At 38.0% G+C, this 23,306-nt stretch overlaps 2 protein-coding genes across 3 annotated transcripts in view; both read right to left on the bottom strand.

Annotated features, from left to right (window-relative positions):
* Window positions 1-672: 672 nt before the first annotated feature.
* LOC139309613 (2'-5'-oligoadenylate synthase 1-like) lies at window positions 673-15,940 on the bottom strand. Its single transcript, XM_070933741.1, has 6 exons — window positions 15,749-15,940; window positions 9,790-10,069; window positions 8,514-8,698; window positions 7,132-7,361; window positions 6,415-6,565; window positions 673-2,741 (listed from the first exon to the last, which is right to left on the bottom strand). Exons 1-6 carry the CDS (start codon window positions 15,938-15,940, stop codon window positions 2,478-2,480), a joined length of 1,302 nt encoding a protein of 433 aa, XP_070789842.1. The 3' UTR covers window positions 673-2,477.
* Window positions 15,941-19,762: 3,822 nt separating this feature from the next.
* Window positions 19,763-23,306, bottom strand: part of SEMA3B (semaphorin 3B) — a 48,358-nt gene continuing 44,814 nt past the window's right edge. For both annotated transcript variants that reach the window (XM_070937089.1, XM_070937088.1), the window contains exon 18: window positions 19,763-22,507. In XM_070937089.1, the coding sequence (XP_070793190.1) occupies window positions 22,043-22,507 (465 nt within the window). In that variant the 3' untranslated portion in view covers window positions 19,763-22,042. The remainder of the gene's footprint in view (window positions 22,508-23,306) is intronic.

Raw genomic sequence — 23,306 nt, forward strand, 5'->3', positions numbered from 1 at the left:
TTATTATGGAACTAAAATTGCTTCATAATCAAATCAAAATTTAAATATGGCCACTACACTCCTTAGTAATTTAAAATATTTTAGTGATGTTCTTGCACCACCTTGTGGCTATTTGCAGTAATTTCAGATTTAGTTATATAAAATGGAATGATCTATATTTTCATGAGAGAATTCTATCACAACTACAGTATCATTATTTTAGGTAACTCGACACTTAAAAACTTAATGAATTTCTCTCTATTTCACAGTAGGTCAATTGCAATTATTAGCATAAAATTCTTTCCCAGATTCACAGAGGAATTGAAATGGACAAGATCAAATGTTCTTTATTTTACATGCTGCTCAAATCATTAATACTAGTATTTTCCTAAGCATTAGGGGAGAAAAACTTTATATAATTACAGCAAACATTTATGATAAACTTTAGTAAATTTTAAAGTTGGGAAAGTGTAATGATGTTTTATAAGAAGAAATTGAGATTAGCTTTGTAAAAAGTAAATCTGAAATCTGGTTTGAGATATATCGGTGTACCTCAGAAATGATTCTTTGAAGTCACAGCTATTTTCCCCAAATTAATTATTTTATTATAGAATATAAATAATATATAAAACACAAAAATTAGCTTGTTTAGATAATAGAAACAGGAAGCTGTAATCATTGACTAAGACAAGGTTTTCATAATAGAAAATTTATATCAATATTAAATATATTTAAACTATATACGAGCATAGTTGTTTAAATTGTAAATCTAAATATACTATTAATAATTAGTTCTAAAATGCACTGAATTATTTTATATGAAATATGTTTTTAGTCTTTAAATTAAATACCAAATCTCCACTGAATTACTAGTTATCTGAATATAAAGAGAAAAAAAGAGAAAGGAACTGCTTCAGAAAAGTAGATATTTAATTTTCTGAGTTTATATGCAAAAAATTTTTCCTGCTTTATTTGCGTGTTCAATTTAACTAACTACATTCTTCTAATTAACATTTATTTTGTTCTGCAATTCTTCCATTTCTAATAAACATAGGTGCTATTTATTTATTTTGCAATTGTTTGATCTGTTGTCTTTCTTGTTACTTCTGGGTTACTTTTATGCTTTTGTTCCAATTCTCTTATTTTAGCATCTAATTGTTTTTTGTTGTATTTTTCTTTTTTGACGTAGTTTATATACTTTATTTGTTTCTCAAATGATAGAATGAGAGTTTTCTGGTGTCCTATGCATTTTAAAGAAGTTTGATTTCTCTTTTTGTAGGTTAGTATCATTTATCTTCTACCTGAAAAGTATTTTTTCTTCAGCACTCCATGTTATTAAAACTTGATTATGATCTGTATGTCATTGAAATAATATATACTTCTTTAATGCATGATATTAAGGTCTTAGAAATACATATCTATTCTTGAATATAATTGCTGAGAAAAAGATGTAATCTCTTTTTGCTGGATTATGTAATTTCCATATAAGTGTCCATGCCAGTTCATCCATATATTGAAATAGCATTTTTGGGAGCTTTCCACCTTTTCTCTTCTTGTATCAATTTGTCTAAGCTCAAATCTAAAACTCCATTCATATCTCCCAAGACAAATATTTTGCCTTCTTCCAATCCTTACACAGCTTCTCCACGATTTTATCTCAATCTCATGGCCCATAATTTCCACAAGATGGTTGGGCTGTTACTTCTAACTCTGTGTGCAGTTCTAGGTGTATGTAGAGATATATATAGTCCTTGTTTAACAGCTGTCTCATACAGTGACCAAAGTTAGAATAGTGATGAAAAAGTAACCTTGCAACCAATCCTCACATTTAAGACCTTTACATGCTGGAAAGGAATGGAAAGCTAAAGTAAGTCATAAGCACTCTCACAGTCACTTAGGAACCCCTTCACAGTTGCTGGTCTCAACTGTGGTCATTAAACAAGGATTACCTGTAATTTTAACTGCCTGTGAATTACCTGCTGCATCAATTAACCCTTTTTCTTAAGAGTTGTTGTGATGCATTTAACTCCCTAATTCAGGGGTGTCAAACTTGCAGTATCACTTTGTCGTCACGTGACATATTGCAACTTTTCTGCCTTCGCTAAACCAGGGATGGATGTGGCCAGCATGTGACGCATCTGGCCCATGGGCCGCGAGTTTGACGCCCCTGCCCTAATTGATCTGGTTAATCTTTTCATGGATACAGTGCCAAGATCTTAAAACAGCCTTCTAATGTATTGGGTCTCCTATATCTAAAAATTTCTGGCCACACTGGGAAATCATATGACTTAAAATATGAAAAATAGTATGATAATTTCATTGCAGTTTAAGGAGGAGAAAAACCAACACTCGGTATATAGGAATAGCTCATAAGTATGTGCCCGGAGCATTAGGCATTCTTCCTGTTCTTAAAATGCAAAGCCAATTTTGAAGAGGATGGAATATTTAGATCAGATTGGGGTTCACTGTGTAGCTTGTGGTTCTGACATTGAGGTCTTTTACGATACAGTACATCTCAGCGTTTGAGATGTACTATAATGTAGCCGCAAGATAGTAGGAACGAATATTCCATAATCTGCCAATCTTTTATCATCCCGCAGGGCTGTATTTGCTTGCCCAGTTTCCTCCAAATATAGCTCGCAGATATACCCTTCTTTCCCAAACTGCTCCTTGATACACTTGATAGGTGCAAAAGGGTTGCATGATAGAAATGCAGGTGCTCCTGTATCTTGTTTCACTGTCAACTTAATGTGTCGGGTTGGCTAAAAGAAAAAGGTGAAACAATTGACCAAAATATTAAACATCATTTATGAACACATTTATGTTCTACCAGTAACATAATAAATCAATAATGTATAATATCTATATATAATAGATAAAACTGTCAGTGTTTCTTTGTTGGTAACCTTCAATTAACCATCATAGCATAATGATTTTTCAACCACCGCACCTAAAATCCACAGAATGCGTATGAAACCCACGACCTATTACTCCCACGGAATTGAAAGTTCCCAGATCTTCAAATCAGTTGTATTGGCAAAGTTCTTGGTGTTGCAGCTCCACCACAGTCAGCCGTGGTCACACATTCATGATTCCCAATGAGGAATCTGGCAGGAGGTTGGAAATTGCTCCCGCTGCCACTGCTGCTTTGACTACTTGTGGTCATTCTGTTTATCTCTCCTGGTAGGTAAATTTTGATTTACTATTATTATTCTTATATCACACTGCACTACCTTTCTCTCAAAGGATGGCCAAACAGGTCATAAGTTGTCTAGTATTAGGTACAACTGTCAATTCTGAGCTTCCCTTAGGCATGGAAGCTGGCTGAGGACTTTGGGCCAGTCACTTTCTCAGCACAACCCACTTTGCAGGATGGCAGGCGTATTAGGTATGTTTGCCTCCCTCCTTGAGTTATACATTATTAAAAAGGTGGGATAAAATAATGATCATATATTATTATATAAAATAGTAATGATTCTTCCATGAAAGCAGGAACTGATGGGATCATAAAATAGACAAAGTAGTAGAAAACGAAGAAGCTAAAGTGCACTGGGATTTTAGAATTCAAATAGACAGGCACCTGCCACATAACAACACAGACTTAACTATTATCAGTAAGACAAAAAAGGCTGGATAGTGTACATTGCAGTAAGAAGAGCAGCAGAAGAGAAGAGAAAGAACAGGAGAAAACCACAAAAATGACCTGCAAATGGAAGTAAAACAACTGTGTCAAAAGAAATCTAAAATAGTACTAATAGTAGGTGCAATCCCAAAACATATGGGGGCATCACTTAAACTCCACTGGCATTGACAAAATCACCATCAGTCAATTGCAAAAGGCAGCTTGATTTGGAACAGCTTACATCCTGCAACGATAACTTTAACACTATCAAACAACATCTGCTGATCTCAGGTCCCTGCGAAGGACTCAATTGAACAGGTGGATTAAAGTGCCACATCCAGTCTACATCTCTGGCTGATTGTACAACTAACCATAATGTGTGTTATTGATACATAGTAAAGAAACATTCCACAAGTTTATCCTAAAGTAATAATATACAAACCATAAGATTGCCCTAGCCATTTTTGCTGCCTGAAAAGGTTAGGATGCCTTCTCCTACTCCAAATGCAGTTTAGGTCTTTACCTAGATTTGTCCATCCCAAAACACTGAACTTCTTGTAATCTTGCAAATGTATGTATGTATGTATGTATGTATGTATGTATGTATGTATGTATGCAGTGGTGGGATTCAAGTAATTTAATAACCGGTTCTCTGCCCTAATGATTTCTTCCAACAACCAGTTCACCAAACTGCTCAGAAATTTAACAACCGGTTCTCCCAAAGTGGTGCGAACTGGCTGAATCCCATCACTGTATGTATGTATGTATGTATGTATGTATGTATGTATGTATGTATGTATATATGGGATCATTGCACCGGTGTATAACTCACTTCTGTTTTGTGCTATATAGTAACAACTTCACTGTGATGCAAAGTTTATGAGATTTATATAGGGCTGGCTCTGTTCAATGAGGTATTCATATCAGTTTCTCTTAACAGAATTGACTGAAATGGAGCGGAGAATTACTTTTTTACAATGGCATGCTGTAAGTTGGATGGCTTCATTCATAAAATAAATAAATCCTGATCTGCACATGAAATGGAAATGGAAGTGAATCTCCCATGGGAACGACTTTGCCCCTGTGACTCCAACACCATGAAGGATGTTCAGCATAGCCTGTTGTATTGCAATTTCTATTTGAACCTCTATGATGTATTCATTTGGCCCCTCATAAAGGAATTCCCAGGGAGAGACAACCAACATGTCATTTCCTGTCTTTTAGGAGACCATAATATTGTACAATAAAACTGCAATCCTTAGGTACCTTTAAAATCTTTCTTCTGTTCTCCCCTTCCTTTCCTCCCTCTAATTCTTTTAATTTCTTTAAATTGCCATTTTGTAATGTATATTTAATGTATACATATAGACCAGTGTTTTTCAACCTTTGTCAAAATTAAGAAGTCTGGACTTCAAGTCCCAGAATTCCTAGGGAGCTGAAGTCCAGACATCTTGAAGGTACTAAGGTTGAGAAACACAGGTATTATTTATTTATTTATTTGTTTGTTTGTTTGTTTGTTTGTTTGTTTGATTTATATGCCACCCTTCTCCAGAGACTCAGGATGGCTAACAATGCTTTTAAGCATAGTTAGTGACTTTACCTGAAAATAGGACTCATCTTGCCAATGTACAAGTGAAACTTAATGTGATAAAAAAAATGTAGTTACTGTATTTTTCGGAGTATAAGATGCACTGGAGTATAAGATGCATCTACCTTTTTTGGTGAGGAAAAGAAGAAAAAGAAATCTCCCTCTGCCTCTGAGCAATTTTGCCTCCTTGCAGCAAACAGCCTGCTTTACTTTCATTTTCGTTTTCAGCATAGCTTGATTAGCACAAGGAAAAAAAAATCTGACCCAGCAATTTACCTCTTTGCAGCAAACAGCAGAGCCATGTGCAAAACAACTGAGAGCAAATCAGCTGAGTCAGAAGGCCGATCCAATCAACTTGTGCTAATTAGGTTGTGCTGAAGCTGAAAGGAGCTCTTTTTTCTTGCTGTTTGCTTGCAAGGAGGTAACTGCTGCGAGGCAGAGGCCAAAGGGTGGGGGCCAGTGGGTGGGCAGGGCTACATTCGGTGTATAAGACGCACCTAAATTTTCACCCCCTTTTAGGGGGGGGGGAAGGTACGTCTTATACTCCGAAAAATGCAGTATCTATGTTGCTGACAATGAATTCTCAGCAGCCTATTTTGAAACATGCTGTATTTTGTCTCTTTTTTTTACACAAGGAAAAGTAACTCCAGAATGGATTATTTACCTGATTTTTCTATGATCATTTGCCCTTTCCCCCTCAAAGACTGAACAAAACACTAATTAAACTTTGCTTGTGAAGTTGCAGATACTTGTAAAATCCATAGCTTTGCTTCATACCTGATTCCCCACCTGGAAGCAAGCAAGAATAACCCTGAAGTGCTTCTCTTGGACCTTGACTGATGAGAAAGCTACTTAAGGAAACTACTGTTTAGGCTGGATTTGTCCAAGGCTCTCAGTCTCAGCCATTATGGCCTAGCAAGATTGGGTCTCCAAACTTGGCAACTTTAAGACTTGTGGACTTCAGCTCCCAGGATTCAACAAACCACAGTTAAACGCAGAACTCTAATATGATGTAGTTATCCAGTTTAAAACTATGTTCAGTGGTTCAACTAGAGAAAGCCAATAAGAAACCCATTTCCCTTTAAATAAATTGAATCCTGTAATATTTCAGAATCTTTGCATAATGCACCTGTAAACATTATACAGACCTGAAATATCCCAAGACTTAGAAGTTATGTTTTTTTAAAAATTGCCTGTTAGAAAGAAAATGACATATGCACACTACCTGCACATTCCAAGGTTTGATAGGTTGCTCATCCTTCATGCAACAAGGCTGTCTCAGGCAATCAGAAGCTTTCTGGGCCAATAGATCCCAAGCTCCCGTTTTGGCTTTGGCAACATTTGCTGTCGGATCTGCTGGATCGATAATCACAGGACTGCAATACAAACGCATACTTTTTTTAAAAAAAAATTACAAAGTGTAACACTCACAATAGAAATGAAAAACTAATTATTACAAGAACTCAAAAAATAGGTTACTGCAGTGCAAGTGTGTGCCAGGTAGATTCCACTTTTCAATATGTTGTTTTAATGTGTTTTTCTTCTTTATTGTACATAGTAACTACAGGGCAACTTAAATGTGGCATTGAGATTATGAGTGATTTTAATGTTTGCCTTTTGTTTACTGAATATCAGCAATAGAGTTCTACGTCAAAAATTACATAGTCTCTAGCGGTAGGAAGAGAAGAAATTTCACTCTTCTGTGTCTTTCATTCACGCCTACTTTGAGATAGCGGGAAAGCAATTCTCTCCAAGTAATAAGTATATTTTTCTTGCCCCAAAATATTCAAGTGAAATGGAAGATTGCCAGAACATGTAAGCTAAATTTGTGCAATTAAGATTTAACAGGTAATTCAAGAGAAATACAGTCTGATTATCACTGTACCCAACTGAATGAAAGCTTATATAAGAAAAGACAACAAGAAAGAAGTAGTATCCTTACCATGACTCCATCAATTTTCCTTTCACATGGAGCCCCACTTTGGAATTATCAAGAGGATAGTATTTAGTCCAATAGAGGCAGAGATCCTGGTACTGAGTGATTAGTTTCATCACTGTGCAAAATCCTTCTTCTGTCTTGAATTGCTCTCCTCCATTTGCTTCTTCCCAAGCATAAATTGTAAGCAATTCCAGGGCAAATTTTGGGGGAAATTTGGAGTCTGTGCTGGATTGCTGGGAAAAAAAATTATCATGAGGCCATTTTCTTTCTGAATGGGTAGAGTTTTTTTTTTTTTTTAAAAAAGTCATTGCATTAAGCCCATTGGAGACTTACTACATTCAGTTATCTTGTCCTCAGCTTTGGCAAAAAACAGTGTTGCTGCTGGTTGTTTGACACTAAATTTCAATAAACTTGGGAGAACTCTGTTCCCTGCACAAAGATCTTAAGACCTCACATACTCCACAAATTGCACTCTTGTTTTAGCTGCTGCTTTTCCATCAGCCAATTTTAGTAGATGGATTATTTCTTTCTGCACCAACTTTTCCCCACTGGATGCTTTCCAAGGTCTCTTCCTAAAAAAAGAATTGAATCTGAATCTAACTGGTCCTATCCCAATATTTTGAATACTACATCAAGTTGGCCCATTCTGGCTCTAGCCAATAGAATCCAAAGTCAGATGTATTGGCTTTATATCTATCCCTATGGATATTTTCCCAGGACATCCAGACCCAAAGAAAACTAGTATTGATATAGGGAATAGGAGAAACTAGTATTGATTCTTGACTTCTCTTTGGGGGGGGGGGGAAACAAATGGAGGACCACAATAAGACCTGGTCCTTACCATTATTGTGGGGTTAAGGCTTAATTGATGGCAGGCCAGAAAACTTTGGCAAAGGGATAGGATGTCAGAGAAATGACTGGACAACCAGACAACACTCTTGTTTGAACAGAAGTTGACCAATGTCAAGTCCAGTTTTGTAGGTGTGATCTAGGAAGCAAAGGTTATGGGTACTTCAGTATAGAAGAGGGAGTGTCAATGCAAGCACTAGAAATATGGAATCTTGAAACTGCAATTGGAACCCATTTGTGTTCATTAAGGTGAAGATTCTTTGAATGTTTTGAGTCTCCCCAGATTTTTTTTGTAGCCAGTTGTTTATGAAATATGTAACAAATCTATCAAAATTTATTTATCTATCAAATTCATATAGAGAGATCTACTTCACACAAGGTTACTCTGGGGGATGAAAAATAAAACCTACCATCAAAGTGTATTATTAAAAAATCACTTAAAACTATTAAGTAATTTAACATGTAAAAGAACATTGGTTGGTTGTTTCCTCCTGTTACTTTTCCAGCCTCCCCAACCCCACCTCATAACAGCTCACCTTCTTGATTTCTTTGTACCAGTGCTTGACCAGCCGTAACAGATCCTTGAGCTTTGTTGGACAACGTTTCACAAAATTCCTCTGCAGCTCTGTGAAGGAAGTATTGAACTCCCCTGGCAGGCCGTTGGCTTCAATTAGTTCGATATAGACCTTCAGAGGTGGGATATATGTAAAGGTTATCTGACCTAGGATGGGAGAGGAACCAAAACAAATCATCACAAGATTTTTGTGTAATATCATGCTCTGTTATCCTATTGTGAATTTTTAAGGGCATCAACAACTGTTATGTCCATTGCCATCTCTTCACTCTGGATCGGGGTCTCCAACCTTGGCAACTTTAAGCCTGATGGACTTCAACTCCCAGAATTCCCCAGCCATCTTTGCTGGCTGGGGAGTTCTGGATGACTCCACCCACAGTGAGATTTGCAAGACTGATTTCAACCCTTCAAAAAAGGCCAGCTTACAAAACAGATTCCACATGGAAACCAACATTACACTTAATTGAGATAGGCTATCATAACAAAATCTTGCAAGCCTGAGGCTTCCCATGCCTCTCTCTCTTATACCCTAGGGATCCAGAGTGGCTTCTTAATATTGTCTCTCTTTCAAGAACTTAAGGAATCCTTCTGTTTTTGTTTTTGTTTTGTTATAAATTTTTGTTTATATAATATTTTCTGAATATTCAAGGTGGTCTCCCTGCTTTCTACACTATTAGAATAAGATGTTCTATTAGAATTGTTCAGTGGAATGCTAGCAAAGTGGGCCTCTGTCTTGGGAGGGGGGGGGAGAGGTATTTCATAATGTGTGGACTGCTACCAAGAAGGCATGAAGGCACCAAGAAGCATCCAAGAAGTACCCTATATATTTCACCTAGTTAGGGCAAGTTGATTCTACCTGGGACAGATGATCCAGCAGGGAACATAAGGGCAAAAACACGTACAGCTTTAAAAGCAGGATCTTGAATTAGGCTTGGAAGCATATTGGTCACCGAGGGAGTCATCTCAGCATATCTCAAACACTGCAAAATCTATTTCCCATTATTAGTAATAAATTCGCTACATTTTGAATCAGTTAAAAATTTGAGTTTCCTAGGACAGTCCCATGTAAACACCATTGTTGTGGTCTGACTATAGACAGTAATAAATCTCCACTGCAAGGACCTGCTGATGAATGCAGAATATAAGGACCCATGATTGGTTCTCTATAGTCATGGTGAAGGTTCCTATGCTCACCCTATATCAGAATTAATAAGGAAGTGTGTGACTAGATTCCTCACCTAAAGCATCATATGCTGGGAGGATGTCCACTTCTACAACCTCTGTCTTCTTTTTTGCCTGGAAGTGGAGTTGGAGTGAACGTGTTCCCTTCTTCAGTGGGAAGATGTCAACTTTGAAAGCAAGCGTCTGGATACACCTCTTCAAATTCTTTTCAATGTCGTTGATCACTTCTTCACGCTTCTCTACTTGATCCTGGAAGCTGGAGAAGCAGCTGAGGAAGATAACCAGATCAACATCGGAACTCGTATCCAGAGTTGTTCCTTTTCCTGTAGAGCCAGCCTATATATATATATATATATATTTTAAAAAAAGCAAATGTTCACTCTCTCACCATTTGGTCACTTAAAACAGCAAATATCTCACAAACTCTAAGACAAAGGAGAAACACCTGCACCTAATTGTACAGAATAAACAAGTTTTGCACTTTCCCTTCCTCTTGCGATAATTAGGTCCTTCACACCAGATAAAAATGACTGGATCATTTGACTGGATCAATCCATAGTTTGGCCAACACCTATCATTAGAATATGGTTAATGTCGAGTTTCAGGGTCACTGCATATAATGTAACACCATGAGCAGGCTCTTTCACATTCTTTACAGCAAATCGTGTTCTTGTTCCCATCCATCTCTCCCTCTGAACCAGCATTCAAGTCAATTCCTTTTTTTTTGTAAAAAGTTTTTTATTTTGTAAACAAACATACAATATATAATCAATCATTCAGTGTATCATCTGAATAAATCTTTTTTTTTCATATCTTGATATTATCATTTCATTTATTGTAACATTTCCCCCACATTTACTTTTCTATTAATACATTTATCTATCTTTTCATTTTATCAAAAATTTTTCAACAATTTTATCCCAACCCAACCTTCGACCCCCCTCCCCATCCCCCACCCCCGACTTCCCAGAGCAAAAACAGGGTATAACATTTAACAAACATACGCTAAAATATACTAACTTACTGTAAGGTTCAAAACTCCCTCACACACTTTAACTCCCCTTTTACAAATTATTCATCAACCTCCCTTTTATAAATTCTTAAAATCAATTGGGTTAATTTTTTCTTCCTGAATATAGAAACCTTTTTCTTGGTGCATAATCCAGTAACTTTAAGAATGTTACAAACATTAACAAGCACTGATAAGTTTCATTTTCACGCCCTCAAACACCATTCTTTTTCAATTTTGCTCCCTAATAAAATAAATTAAACATTTATCCTCTTTAATCCTTCATAAACCAATTGCCAATTTCTAACTATTCAACATTACTCCCTTGTAAAATTCTAAATTAAACATTTTAAAACTTTAAACATTTTGTCACATATACCTCTTAAAATACTAAAATCTTGTTAAACATTTTAAAAATCTCTTAATACATCAATAAGCTATTCTTAGTTCATTTCTCAAAATATAAATTTTCAAACCTTCAGGAAGCTATCCATTAAATTTTTAATTAACCATTTTAATACCTCAATAACTTTTAAAAAGCTGTCCATTTTTAGTTAAGCATTTTACTTCAATAAAACCTTCTTCAAAATATAACCCTCAAAAGGCTATCCCCTAAATTATATCCAAAACTAAATATAATAAAACACTTCCCTTATATCATTGTCTTAAGATAAACTTAAAAAATACTAATTTAATTAAACTTTTCATCTTATTACTAAGATCCTCCCCAAAAGAAGTTAATCTTCAATTCTTCCTTTCTTCCTCCTGCTTTTATTTTCGAGAATTAAACATTTTAAAATCTCTTAATACATCAATAAAACATTCTTCAAAATATAAGTTTCAAAACTTTTTAAAAGACTATCCATTAAATTTTAAGTTAACTGTTTTAATACTTCAATAAGTTTTAAAAAGCTACCCAATTTTATTTAAGCCTTTTTACTTCAATAAAACAATAAACTTTTCAGATTTATTACTAAGATCCTCCTCAAAAAAGATTAATCTTCCATTCTTCCTTTCTTTCTATATTTTTTCCAGTCCTTCTTCTTCAATAATACTTTCTTCTTCAGCATTGCTCCTCCCCCTGCTTTTATTTTCGAGAATTTTTGAATTTTGATTTGAGGTTGATGTATCTTTGAAACTCGTTCTCTTCTTAGAATTATTTCCTCTAATCTGAAACTCCCATATCGACTCTTCCTGCTTGTATAATCAACCAGTTCATTCCTCTGTCTGTAAGACCAAAAATTGTCACGATAAAATTTATCAGTTTGCAGTAAAGAGTCTACTTGTTACTTTTCAATTAGTTGCGTGGAAGCCTCTGCCAAGGCCTCTGTTTCCACTGTGCCAACCTCCATCTCAATCCTGACAGCTTCTTTTTTATCCTCCAAAGTCACATTAGGCTGGTTAATTTCTTCATCTTTCCCAGCCAGCAAATCACTGTTATTCTCCAAATTATATTTTTGAAAAGTTCTATCAATTGATTCCAAGAGAGCAGAAGTAAAAAAGTTTAAAAGTTCTTGAAAATCCTTTACAGTCACAGCTTGTGAATTTGCTGACTCACCAGGCAGTGATCCTCCAGCCCTAATGTCAGCCATATTTCAATCTTCACTTTATATTTATTCAGCTATCAGGTCAATAAGTCCAATTAGAAATGTAAATTAGTTAAATTCAATACCATAGCCTTTTCCATTCCGCTTCCACTTTAAATCTTTTCTAAATGTGTAATCCAGTAGCTTTAACAATGTTGCAAGCGTTAACAAGCATTTTCACTAGTAAGTTTCGTTTTCACGTCCTCAGGTGCCATTTTTCCCCTTTTAAAATGGAGTTAAAGATCAGTACTTGCATTTTTTATTCTCCTGATTTGCTCTGCCAGCATCCAAAGTCCAAATTTCTTGTAATCCTTTAAATTGCATTGCTGGTGTGGTCGCGACGCCTCGGTCTGCATAAAGCAGACTTGTCCTGGATCCGGAGCAGATGAAGGGCTTTCAGGGAGCTCTCACCCTGCAAACCCCAGGCTTAAAAAAAGAAAACCTGGGGGTCTAGGGGAGCTCTACCCAGACCCTTCTGCTCTTCTCTCCCCCTTTTTCCCAGGGGGAGAGTTTCGAGCCGCTAGACAGCTGATTTTTGCTGTTCTAGTGGCTCTAACGGAGTCCTGGGGCTGGCGCTCACAAAGGAGTGTCTTTTGATGCCGCGGAGCCACCGGAAGTCTACCATTCAAGTCAATTCCTGATGGTCTATCAAGGACATGGCCGATTCAACCGGAAGCGTCACGGCGAGATAGTCAGGGAATTAGTGGGCTCCAATGAGCTCTGCGAAAACCTGGACTGACGAACTGCTGCCGAGGGGTCTTCAGACTGAAACTGTCCTGTAGGGATGGGGAAGAAGGAGAGGCACCTCAAAAGACCAAGAGGAACAGGCAAGTCCCTCGAAGGTCAGAGGAAATTCTCTCTGATTCAGCAGTGGGGGCAGCAGCCATTGCAGCTGTCAAGAAGTTGGGGCAATCGGGCTAAGTTTTGAGCAGGAGCAGTGACTGGAACAGAGTTTTTGAAGCAGGGTGAGTGACAGCCAACCCACAGGTTGAAAAAACCCTTTTAAACCTGAAAAAAACCCAGTGTCAAAATAGCGGCTAATGGGCATGGGGGGAAGGAAAGAGGATGTATGAAGCGGAATTTAAAGGGAGAAAAACCTGAAAAGAAAATTGACTTTTGAATAAAATTATTTGGAAAACTTAAAAAACTAGAAGAAGTAACCCCAAAATTGGCTAAAGGATTGGAAAGAAAATAAATAGATCCTTTTTTTGAATGTTAAGAAAAATAAAAGAGAATTGGACAATAAGCCCTGCAACAGAAGTGCTATATAACTAAATGATAAATAAAAGAAAAAAAGAGAGAGGGAAAAAGTATTGTTCAATTTGGACTGGGCTATAAAATTGATTTGGTATTTTCAAAGTTAAAAAGAAGAAAAGAAAAGCTAGTAAAAATTGTTAACGTGGATTGAAACAAAATGGATACTTTGTCAGACAACTAAGAAGAATTGTGGATTGTAGAGAGACATCTTCAGGAGAAAAAAGATCATTGCAATTTGGAACCTTTGTTTTGGAAAATTCTTAACTTTATTAGTGAAAACAGCCGTGAGAACTTTTGGGGAGGATTGCTCTGTCTGCAAGCGGCTTGACTTTGGAGGCAAAAAAAAGGAATACAACGAAACTTTTAAAACTGGAATAATATCAATCTAGAAAGAATGAAATGGCGCAGGAAATAAGAGAAATGATGGAAATGATGTACTCGTCATGGAAATAAGAGAAATAATTACAATGTTACATGGAGAATCGAAACTTGAAGACCCAAAAATTGAGATAGAGCATCCTCAAGCTGACAAAGAAATAAAGATGGAGAAGCAAGACACGGAAACTGAAAATAAAGAAGATAAAGACAATGAGATTAATTTTGAAAAATTAATTGAATATGTGGATAGTAACAATATTATGGGATTAACAGTGGAAAAAACAGAAAGAGTAGAAAGAGACAAAGAAGGAAAGAAGGGTGCAATAGAAAGAACATGTAAAATTTAAATGATTACACTGGGATTAACAGTGAAAAGATAAAAAAAGAGAGAAAAAGGGTGGAAAATAACAGGAAATGCAGGACAAAATAGAAGAGTCCAGGACTTTGAAATACAGAATGATTACACTGGGATAAACAGTGGGATAAACAGTGGGGAAATAAGAAAAGGAGAAAAGAGAAGGGAAACAATGGGAAATATAGGGCAAAATAGGAGAGTTCAAGATTTTAAAGCGCAAAAGAAAAAAGGGGAAAGAAAAAGGCAAAAATAAAAATGAAAAGGGAGAAAAAGAGAAAGAAATGAAAGAGAAATATGCTGTATATACTTAGAATTGAAATATGAATTGTAGTAAGAAATAATGAGAAATCATATGATTGTAAAAATGAAATGAATAATAATTGGAATATTTTTATTTGCATTTTTGAAATTTAGATAATGTTCCCTTTTTAGAAATATGAATAAGTTTAAACTGTAACAATTGAAATACCTTTAATGGTATATGGTGGTGAGAGTAGAAATGACTAAGTTGTGGCTTTGAGCAATATATGGGGAAAGCTATATGATTAGAGCATAATAGCTAGAACATTTTAAAATTTAACTAGGGAAATTGTAATAATTGAAATATTTTTAATTGTATATTGTGGTGAAAGCAGAAATGATTAAGTTGTGGTTTGGAGGAACATACGGGGAAAACGGTTTGGTTTATTATTATCATGTAAACATAATTGATTTGTAAGAAGTTGGATTGCATGAAAATTATTTGGTTTATGATTAATATACAAAGAAAAAAGATAGTTATATAACTAACTGATTTATACTAAAATGTTGGATTGTATTATCAAAGGAAATTGATGTTATAAAATAAGTGGGTTTATTATTCCTATAAGAATTGAACAATTGTAACATTACATAATTAATTTATGGATGGATATAAAAATAAATGACAATGGGAAGGGGTATAACAGAATAGAAGGGAAAAATTGAATTTGGTTAAGATTAGAGATGAGAATGAAGGGTAATATTGGTTTTTTTTTAAAAAAAAGATAAGAATAAATATCATGGCAAAAAGGAAGATATAGAAATTGTAAATTTAGTTGAAATGACTAAATGCTGTTTAAATTTGTGAGTCGGCCAAATACTCTGTTCAGAGAAAATACATTGTATGTTTGTAGGTGTGTTTGTGTAAAAAATAAAAAATAAAACTTTTTATATATATAAAAAAGGACATGGCCACACTGGCATGAAGTCTGGCATTTATTTCCTAACTTCAGCACCCACATTTATTAAGGCAGGATATATATTCAGTATTTGAACTCGCAATCTGGAAAGAGGGTTTAGAACTTGGTACCCTTAACTAAATTGGCACAATGGCCTAAAAGAGCCAGTGCTACTCTATCTGAGACATTATCTTACTAAGAGTTGGATTAGTTAGACCAAACAAAGCTCACCTTTATTGTCTTGATCACCCTGGCATCCTTGTACAGATCACACTTTTCTTTCAGGAAAGAACAAATTCTGTTGACAGCATCACAGACATTGTCTCGAAACTCCTTGCTGGGATGGAGGTTCTTAGCAATATAGTCATCAAGTCTTTTAGAGGGGGTGGAATACAGCTCCATTCTCTCTGCCTGGTACTCCATTTGTGCTACAGGGATGAGCCACCCTACTCTATTTATCTTACTGCCACTCTCTGATGTCACCACACAAGCTCTTAAGGTGGACTGGACTGTGCACAGTACAGTCAGTTTTCTCAGACATGTACTTTCAAATAACTTATATAAAAGCTGAATTGAAATACAAATAATAATTTCATCGTTCCCGTCAACCATCTCCTCCCACATATGACTGTATGACTGTAACCTTGTTGCTGGTATCCTTACGATTTATATTGATAGCTTGATTGCTATCCTGATTGCTTATTTGTACCCTATGAATATAATTTAATTTAATTTAATTTAATTTAATTTAATTAATTCAATTTATATGCCGCCCCTCTCCGAAGACTCAAGGCGGCTCACAATACATTTTAAAAAATCATTATAAAAAAACATTTAAAAATTAAAAACATTAAAAACTCATTCATGCCATTCATGGCTGGATCTCGTCAGATCACAAGAGCGAGATCAACGGCCCCAGGCCTGCTGGAAAAGCCAGGTCTTCACCGCTTTTCGGAAGGCCAATAGGGTGGGAATGGTCCGGACCTCAGGAGGTAACTGGTTCCAGAGAGCTGGGGCAGCCACAGAGAAGGCCCTCCCCCGCGGGCCCACCAGCCGGCATTGTTTAGCTGACAGGACCCAGAGGAGACCAACTCTGTGGGATCTTACCGGTCACTGGGAGTTATGTGGCAGAAGGCAGTCTCGAAGATAACCTGGCCCTGAGCCATGTAGGGCTTTAAAGGTAATAACCAACACCTTGAATTGTGACCGGAGACCAATAGGGAGCCAGTGCAGCTCGCGGAGAATTGGTGTAATGTGGGTGTATCTAGGTGCACCCATGACAGCTTGCGCGGCTGCGTTCTGGACCAACTGTAGTCTCCGAACACTTTTCAAGGGTAGCCCCATGTAGAGCATTAAGTGTTGTACCTTATGATTCTTGATGAACGTATCTTTTCTTTTATGTACACTAAGAGCATATGCACCAAGACAAATTCCTTGTGTGTCCAAGCACACTTGGCCAATAAAAAATTCTATTCTATTCTATAATAATTTCAACATTGTGAAATTAATGTATGGAAAGCAGCAAGAGAGTATTTTGTATCTGAATAAAACAAAAAAAAAATTTGTCTATGTTGGGAAAACCTCCACTCTTCATGGTAACTATTATCAAAAATACTGGAATCCTTTTAACATAACAAAAGGTGCAAAATAACTTTTTACTTACTGTTCTTGCTAATCCAAGTTCTCTAACTCTACGTATATACCAACTTTTTTGGGGGGTGGGTGGGTGAGTCCTAAAAGTATTTTCATGGACTACCTTAAAAGTCCGAGGTTGGAGACAATTTGAAGGCGTAGAGGTTTCGTTTTTCCACGCGCGAAACTAAAGTGCAGGAAACGAAAGCGGTGACCAACGAGGGGAAGAAAGGCCTGGAGTTCTCCAAGCGAGGATTGGTGTAACACTCCAGAATGTCCAGTTCAAAGAAAGTTCAAGCAGCGGGCATGGAAGAGCGGCTGTCTGGTTTCCCAAACGCTTCCCGCATTCAGGTGCTAGGACTACCGCTCCCATCGTCCCCACCCAAGACAGAGAAAGGGCCAACGGTCTCAAAAGAAAAACATCTTGACGAGGAGTGCCAAGCAAACTAGTTAATGTCGCTGGGATTCTCAGGAACCAACCAACAACCCTATCGCGATTAGGGTCACTCCCTGTGTTTGAAACAGAAACTTAGAAAAGGCGCGCCAATTCCTAGCGGATTGCAGCGCCGCCCCGCCCCCCCCCACGTCCACCCCCGATTCAAGGAAAGGACCCAGGTTGCTCAGCCTGACCTCTGCAGTTGGATCGTCGCCAGGCGAGCTTTGCCAGCTTAGAATCTGCTGGATCCACTGGTTCCCATTTGTGGCATGGTGTGCGACAACAAGGACGGCAGCCGTGCGCCCTTCCCTTCCCATCATTGGGTGTGTCTTGCATTTTATAAATTAGATGCCCCCGGATTACTTTTGGATTAAATAAAATCCTGAGATCCGTTCCGCAGCTAAGGCGTGGAGGAAATGAAAGTCTCGAGTCTCACCCCGGGCTAGAATGAGGAAACCCGCGAAGCCAATGGGTTGGGGGCGATTTTCAGTGCCTTGGAAACGCTCCGCTCCTTAGCAAATACCTAAGAGAACAGAGAACTGACCGGGCGAGTTGGGCGGAGCGCCTCACAGGGTCTCTAGTGTAGCCCCCATGTAAGGCACCGATTGGCCTCGTATGTGTAGACTACGTACAAAACACAAGAGGCCGATCTCAGATATGATACCCGGAGACATTAGATATAATTTCTTTCGTCAGACGCTCCATTTCAATTCCTAGTGGTAGGAACAAGAATGAAATATATATGAAATAATTCTCATAAAACGAATTAAATTGTGGGAAAGTCTTAATTCTGTATACCTGGCTCCAGCAATGTCTTTGCCTATTTTTGAGATGTGGCTTGGACAAAACATATCATGCAATAAATGTGAGGCTGAAGTTGAACCCTGTGGGTGAGGTCGCATTGAGGCTACACAGAAGAGTTTAACATTCCAAAACAATATGTAGGTCAAGACAACTCTTCCTCCTAAGGTAATTTTCCGGGCAAAACTGGTTATGTATGTATGTATGTATGTATGTATGTATTTATTATTGATTGATTGATTGATTGATTGATTCGATTTATATGCCGCTCTTCTCCGGAGACTCAGGGCAGCTTACAGTGCGTTAAGCAATAGCCTTCATACTTTTGTATATACCTGCTTAGTAGGGTTTTTGCCCCCCCCAAGTGGTGTTCTTTTTTATACAAAGCCAGCTTATTGCCCCCACAATCCGGGTCCTCATTTTACCTACCTCGGAAGGATGGAAGGTTGAGTCAACCTTGAGCCTGGTGAGATTTGAACTTGCAGTAATTGCAGGCAGCTGGTGCTACTTAACAGCCTTTAGTCTGCTGCGCCACCAAGGCTCCTTCCTTCCTTCCATTTCATTTATAAAAGTTGACCGGATGGGTCACTGAACTTCTCTACCTGGGACAGACTCTGTCAGTACCGGAAAGATCTTATCACATGCATCTCTGTCTTGGATGGCGCCTCCTTTCTGGTCCAGTTGCCTGGTGAAGCCACCACATTCTGCCAGGTGCCAGGATCTGACCTCAGTATTTAGAGCTGGGTGGGTCCAAAGGCATTTCAAAATCCCTCTGAAATTACAGTCCTGGGGAAGGAGAAAATTTCCCAATAATATCTCAAGGACAGCAAGGGCAAGGGCATTGCTATGGGAAAAGCCTCCTGGGACATCTTTTCTTACAATTTAGTTGAAGTATAAAAAGTCCCCAGAGTTGCAGAACCTTGAAGAGATCATGATTTTATGTGTGTGTGTATATATATATACAGGACATTCAAGAACAAGTTTTGGACACTTCAATTTTCTCTTTAAGAAGATGAAATAACAACTATTTTTTATAAAATTGAATGAGAACTGGTAGAATAAAATCAGCACTCACACGGCATTATAAAATGGATAGTGGTTAATTTTTTTTCTGGAACACTATTCCAGAAACTCAAGTTTTTTTCCTTGTAAGGCCACAAGGACTGCAACAGTGTTGAAACATTTTTCTTTTCTTCTGTCTCTTCATCCATCTTCACAACCACTTTAGTCATTAATGTAACTCTTCTAGGCTTAAAGTTCTTCAGAATCTGAGACTAGTATTTTTTTTTAAAGATGATCCAGGAACCATAAGGACTAAGGAAGATATTTTCCCAAATCACTATGGTAAGAAAATGATATTTCTGATTTGTGTTTGACATTAGCTGTAAAGAACTGCAGCTCCAAAGTATTATTATTTAACGCGACTAACAATTCATGGAATCATTTCTATTTTCAAAATACATTTAAGTCCTATTTGCAGTTTGTGTCTCATCATTTAAAGCATTATTATAATGCTTTACTTCATTGCAAAACAACTTCATTAAAAAGAAAAAAGAAACTGTTAAGAAAGAAAAAAAAACCCCAAAGCACAGCAATTTGTAGAATATCTGAGATTTGTTCCAACTTCCAAACATTTTATGTACAATATTTTTTCAGACTTCATAGGTGAGTGGAAATGCTTTGAGACACAGCAGCAGACGTCTCTCCAAAGGAATAAAAGGCGAAATAAATAATTATAAAAAGCCCTTCTTCTGTCTCTGGACTCATCAAAGCTTCAGATGGCCTGATCATCTCAAATTTTTCTCACTTATTCAGGGGCAGCTTTACCCAAGAATATAAAACCGAGAAACTGGATTTAGAATTTGCATTACATTATTACAAGTCTACAAGGCCATTTTAATGCCTAGTTACTAGTTATGTTGTATCTCCAAACTGCCGCCCAGTCAAACATCATGTCACTCTCGCTCACTCCCCACACCTTCTTTGGGATTATTCATTCCAGTCTCATTTAGATTAGATAGGGATAGTCACAACCTTTGAAACTGCTTTGAAACTGCACACCAGAGAAACTGCTTATACCTCCCTCTCTTTTTCTCTCTCCTTCCTTCCCCCCACTGCAAAATTTATTGTCCATCCAATTCCAGTGCAGTTGGAGTATTCCAGACTTGGTCCTCAGATCTCAGCCCAATCCATTTTGCTATTTCTTTCACATCAGTACCTGCACCTTAAAGTTTGCTTTTCTGCAGAATAACAAACAAAATAATGATCAGGGCTTTTTTTTTTTTTTTTTTGAAAGGCAGATTATTCCATGTTTGCTGATAGGCTAAGAATGGCATGAATTGTCTGAGTGCCATACAAATTGCTCCAAAACAGGCTTGGAAATGAGCCAAGTGAGCTCTTGGTGGCATCAGACCCTCCCCCCGCCCCCCGAATTACACTTGAGCTTTGGTGGCTAGCAGCTCCTATCCCCAACCAGATTGACATAGGAATCAAATGCTGGTGGAAAATAATCTGTCTAGCAGGAAGAGTGGGAGACATACTGTACAATTCACAAAAGGGCAGCTGGTTTTCTTCACATACCAAAATGATCATGGTCGATTGCTAATCAAGGTCCAATATCTGCATGCTTTCCAGAACAAGAGAGAGTCCCCCATAACAATGGCTCACAGCAAGGATCTCCTTTGGACTGCTCTTTCTCCAGAAAGGGTCTCAGGCTAGTGAAAAATCCTCTGGGGCCTTGACGCAGGTGGGGGAGGGGAAATTTCTGCTGCTTGGTTCTTCGGCTTTTGCATCACAACAACTTGAAACTCCTTCTCATACAAGTGTATGCCCAGAAAATCTCAGTCAGAAATGAACTCTAAGTCCTCTGGGCAAGAACAGCCCTGTTTGTTCCATCGGAGGCTAAATCTTGATGGCCACCTAGTAGTGGATTACATTCATCAGTCAACAGTCTGTTAATAAATACAATCAGTGGTTGCAAGTTGCTTTTTCTGGAGACAGAGCACACCGTGGCTACTTTAAACACAGTTATGCTTGGATAAGGAAGGGAGAGGAAAGAGAGCCAACATCCCCCTCCAGGGTTTAGACAGAATACATTGTGAGAGGCATCCAAGTCCTCTCCTTGTCTGGAGATGACAGAATGTCAGTGGAAGCTCCAGAAACAAATAGCACTAGAGATCCCTGCGTAACCGTTTGGTAGCCACTGGATCTTTGCAGAAAAGAGTATTTCCCAGTGCCTGTTTTTCTTCTCACTGGTCAAGGATGTTCAGGATGTGGCCTCCGGTGTATTTGGTCCTTGGAGGCTGCTACCCTCGTCTTTGGTTGTGTATTATGGACAAGTCAGGAGCGCAGAGCTTCCCCCATTTCCCCAGGTTCTGTTGCTCTCTGTCAAGAGTTTGAAGAGTAGCAGCTGTGCTACTAGGAAGGGTCTCAGGCTAGTGAAAAATCACACCAACATTACCAGTCCCCCTACAAACTACAGAAGAAGCAGCTATCGGGAGTATGGGGCTGGCGTGCAAGGGTGTTCTTTCCACCCAACCACAGAAGCCATAAAAGATCCTGCTCTTTCTGTCCTACCATCCCCATTCCCATACTCCCACCCTGCTTCCCTGGCCCTTCCCAGCACAGAGATTTGTATAAGTGCGTCTTATGCAAAGTCACCAGATGTCTGTGCTCCGAGGAGCCCTTTCTGCACGGGGCACTTCATGTGTTCTTCGGCTGCGGGCTTTCCGCTTTTCCTCCAGATGTTTCCATTTCTGACTTTTAGATTTGATGTTAAATAAAGGGGGCAACGGAGGGGGCTTTTTCTTGGGCTGGTGGCTCTTGCGGCTCCACAGTTGCTCACACACCTGGTCCACGGTGCTGAGATTGGGGTGATCCACCAATTGTAAGAAATCTTGGTACCAAAGTTTGCGGTGGAAAGGTTGCGTGGATTCTTCTTCCCAAGAGAGGGAGAGAGAGTCAGCCTGCTGTGCATAGATCACTTCAAGATGGAGGTGCAGCAGACCCTGGGTAAAGCCGTGCTCCGTTGCATGGCAATAATAGAAACCAGCATCTTTACGCTGCACACTGCGCAACAGGATTCCCCGGTCCATTCTGATGACCCGATCATCCAGCAATACCTGGAGGTGAACAAAACACAGACAAATGAAACTGGAATGAACGATCCAAAAAATCAGAGGAATTTTAAGTCTCACTGTGAAATTGTCTTATTACTGAAGTCTGTACGAAAGATCCTTTAAGGACATTGGTGTGATTGGAGTGCCTGTCAGAGGCAGACAGGAAAGCATCTTCTCTAACGTTGCTCCAAAATCGTGGAATGGATTCCTTCTAAGAGCCTTGGTGGTGCAGTGGACTAAAGTGCTGTTAAAATAGCACTTAGCTGCCAGCTGCCTGCAATTACTGCGAGTTCAAATCTCACCAGGCTCAAGGTTGACTCAGCCTTCCATCCTTCCGAGGTAGGTAAAATGAGGACCCGGATTGTGGGGGCAATAAGCTGACTTTGTATAAAAAAGAACACCACTTGGGGGGGGCAAAAACCCTACTAAGCAGGTATATACAAAAGTATGAAGGCTATTGCTTAACGCACTGTAAGCTGTCCTGAGTCTCCGGAGAAGGGCGGCATATAAATCAAACAAACAAACAAACAAATAAATAAATAAATAAATAAATAAATAAATAAATAAATAAATAAATAAATAATTCAAGTCCCTCCACTCATTTTACTTCTAGAAAAGATGATGATGATAGGCCTCTTGATTTTTGTTGTTCCATTTTTAATGCCTTAAATGATGATTTCAGGGGACTTTATTATTGTATTGTTTAATTTTAGATTTGTTCTGGCTTGGTATTTTTTTTAATAGCAAAAACAGTATGTGTATTTAGAAACCTGAAGCCATATCAACAACTTAATCTGAATTT

The sequence above is a fragment of the Pituophis catenifer genome, unplaced genomic scaffold (assembly GCF_029215685.1).
Source record: "Pituophis catenifer annectens isolate HBS135680 unplaced genomic scaffold, rPitCat1.0.hap2 SCAF_2, whole genome shotgun sequence".
Taxonomy (NCBI): Eukaryota; Metazoa; Chordata; class Lepidosauria; order Squamata; family Colubridae; genus Pituophis; species Pituophis catenifer.

Coding starts and splice junctions, on each gene's coding strand:
- LOC139309613 (XM_070933741.1), bottom strand. CDS start 15,940: ATGGAGTACCAGGCAGAGAGAATGGAGCTGTATTCCACCCCCTCTAAA. Junction 6,566..7,131: donor GGAAAATTGATGGAGTCATG/GTAAGGATACTA, acceptor TTTGTATTGCAG/TCCTGTGATTATCGATCCAG. Junction 2,742..6,414: donor TCAAACCTTGGAATGTGCAG/GTAGTGTGCATA, acceptor TTTTTCTTTTAG/CCAACCCGACACATTAAGTT.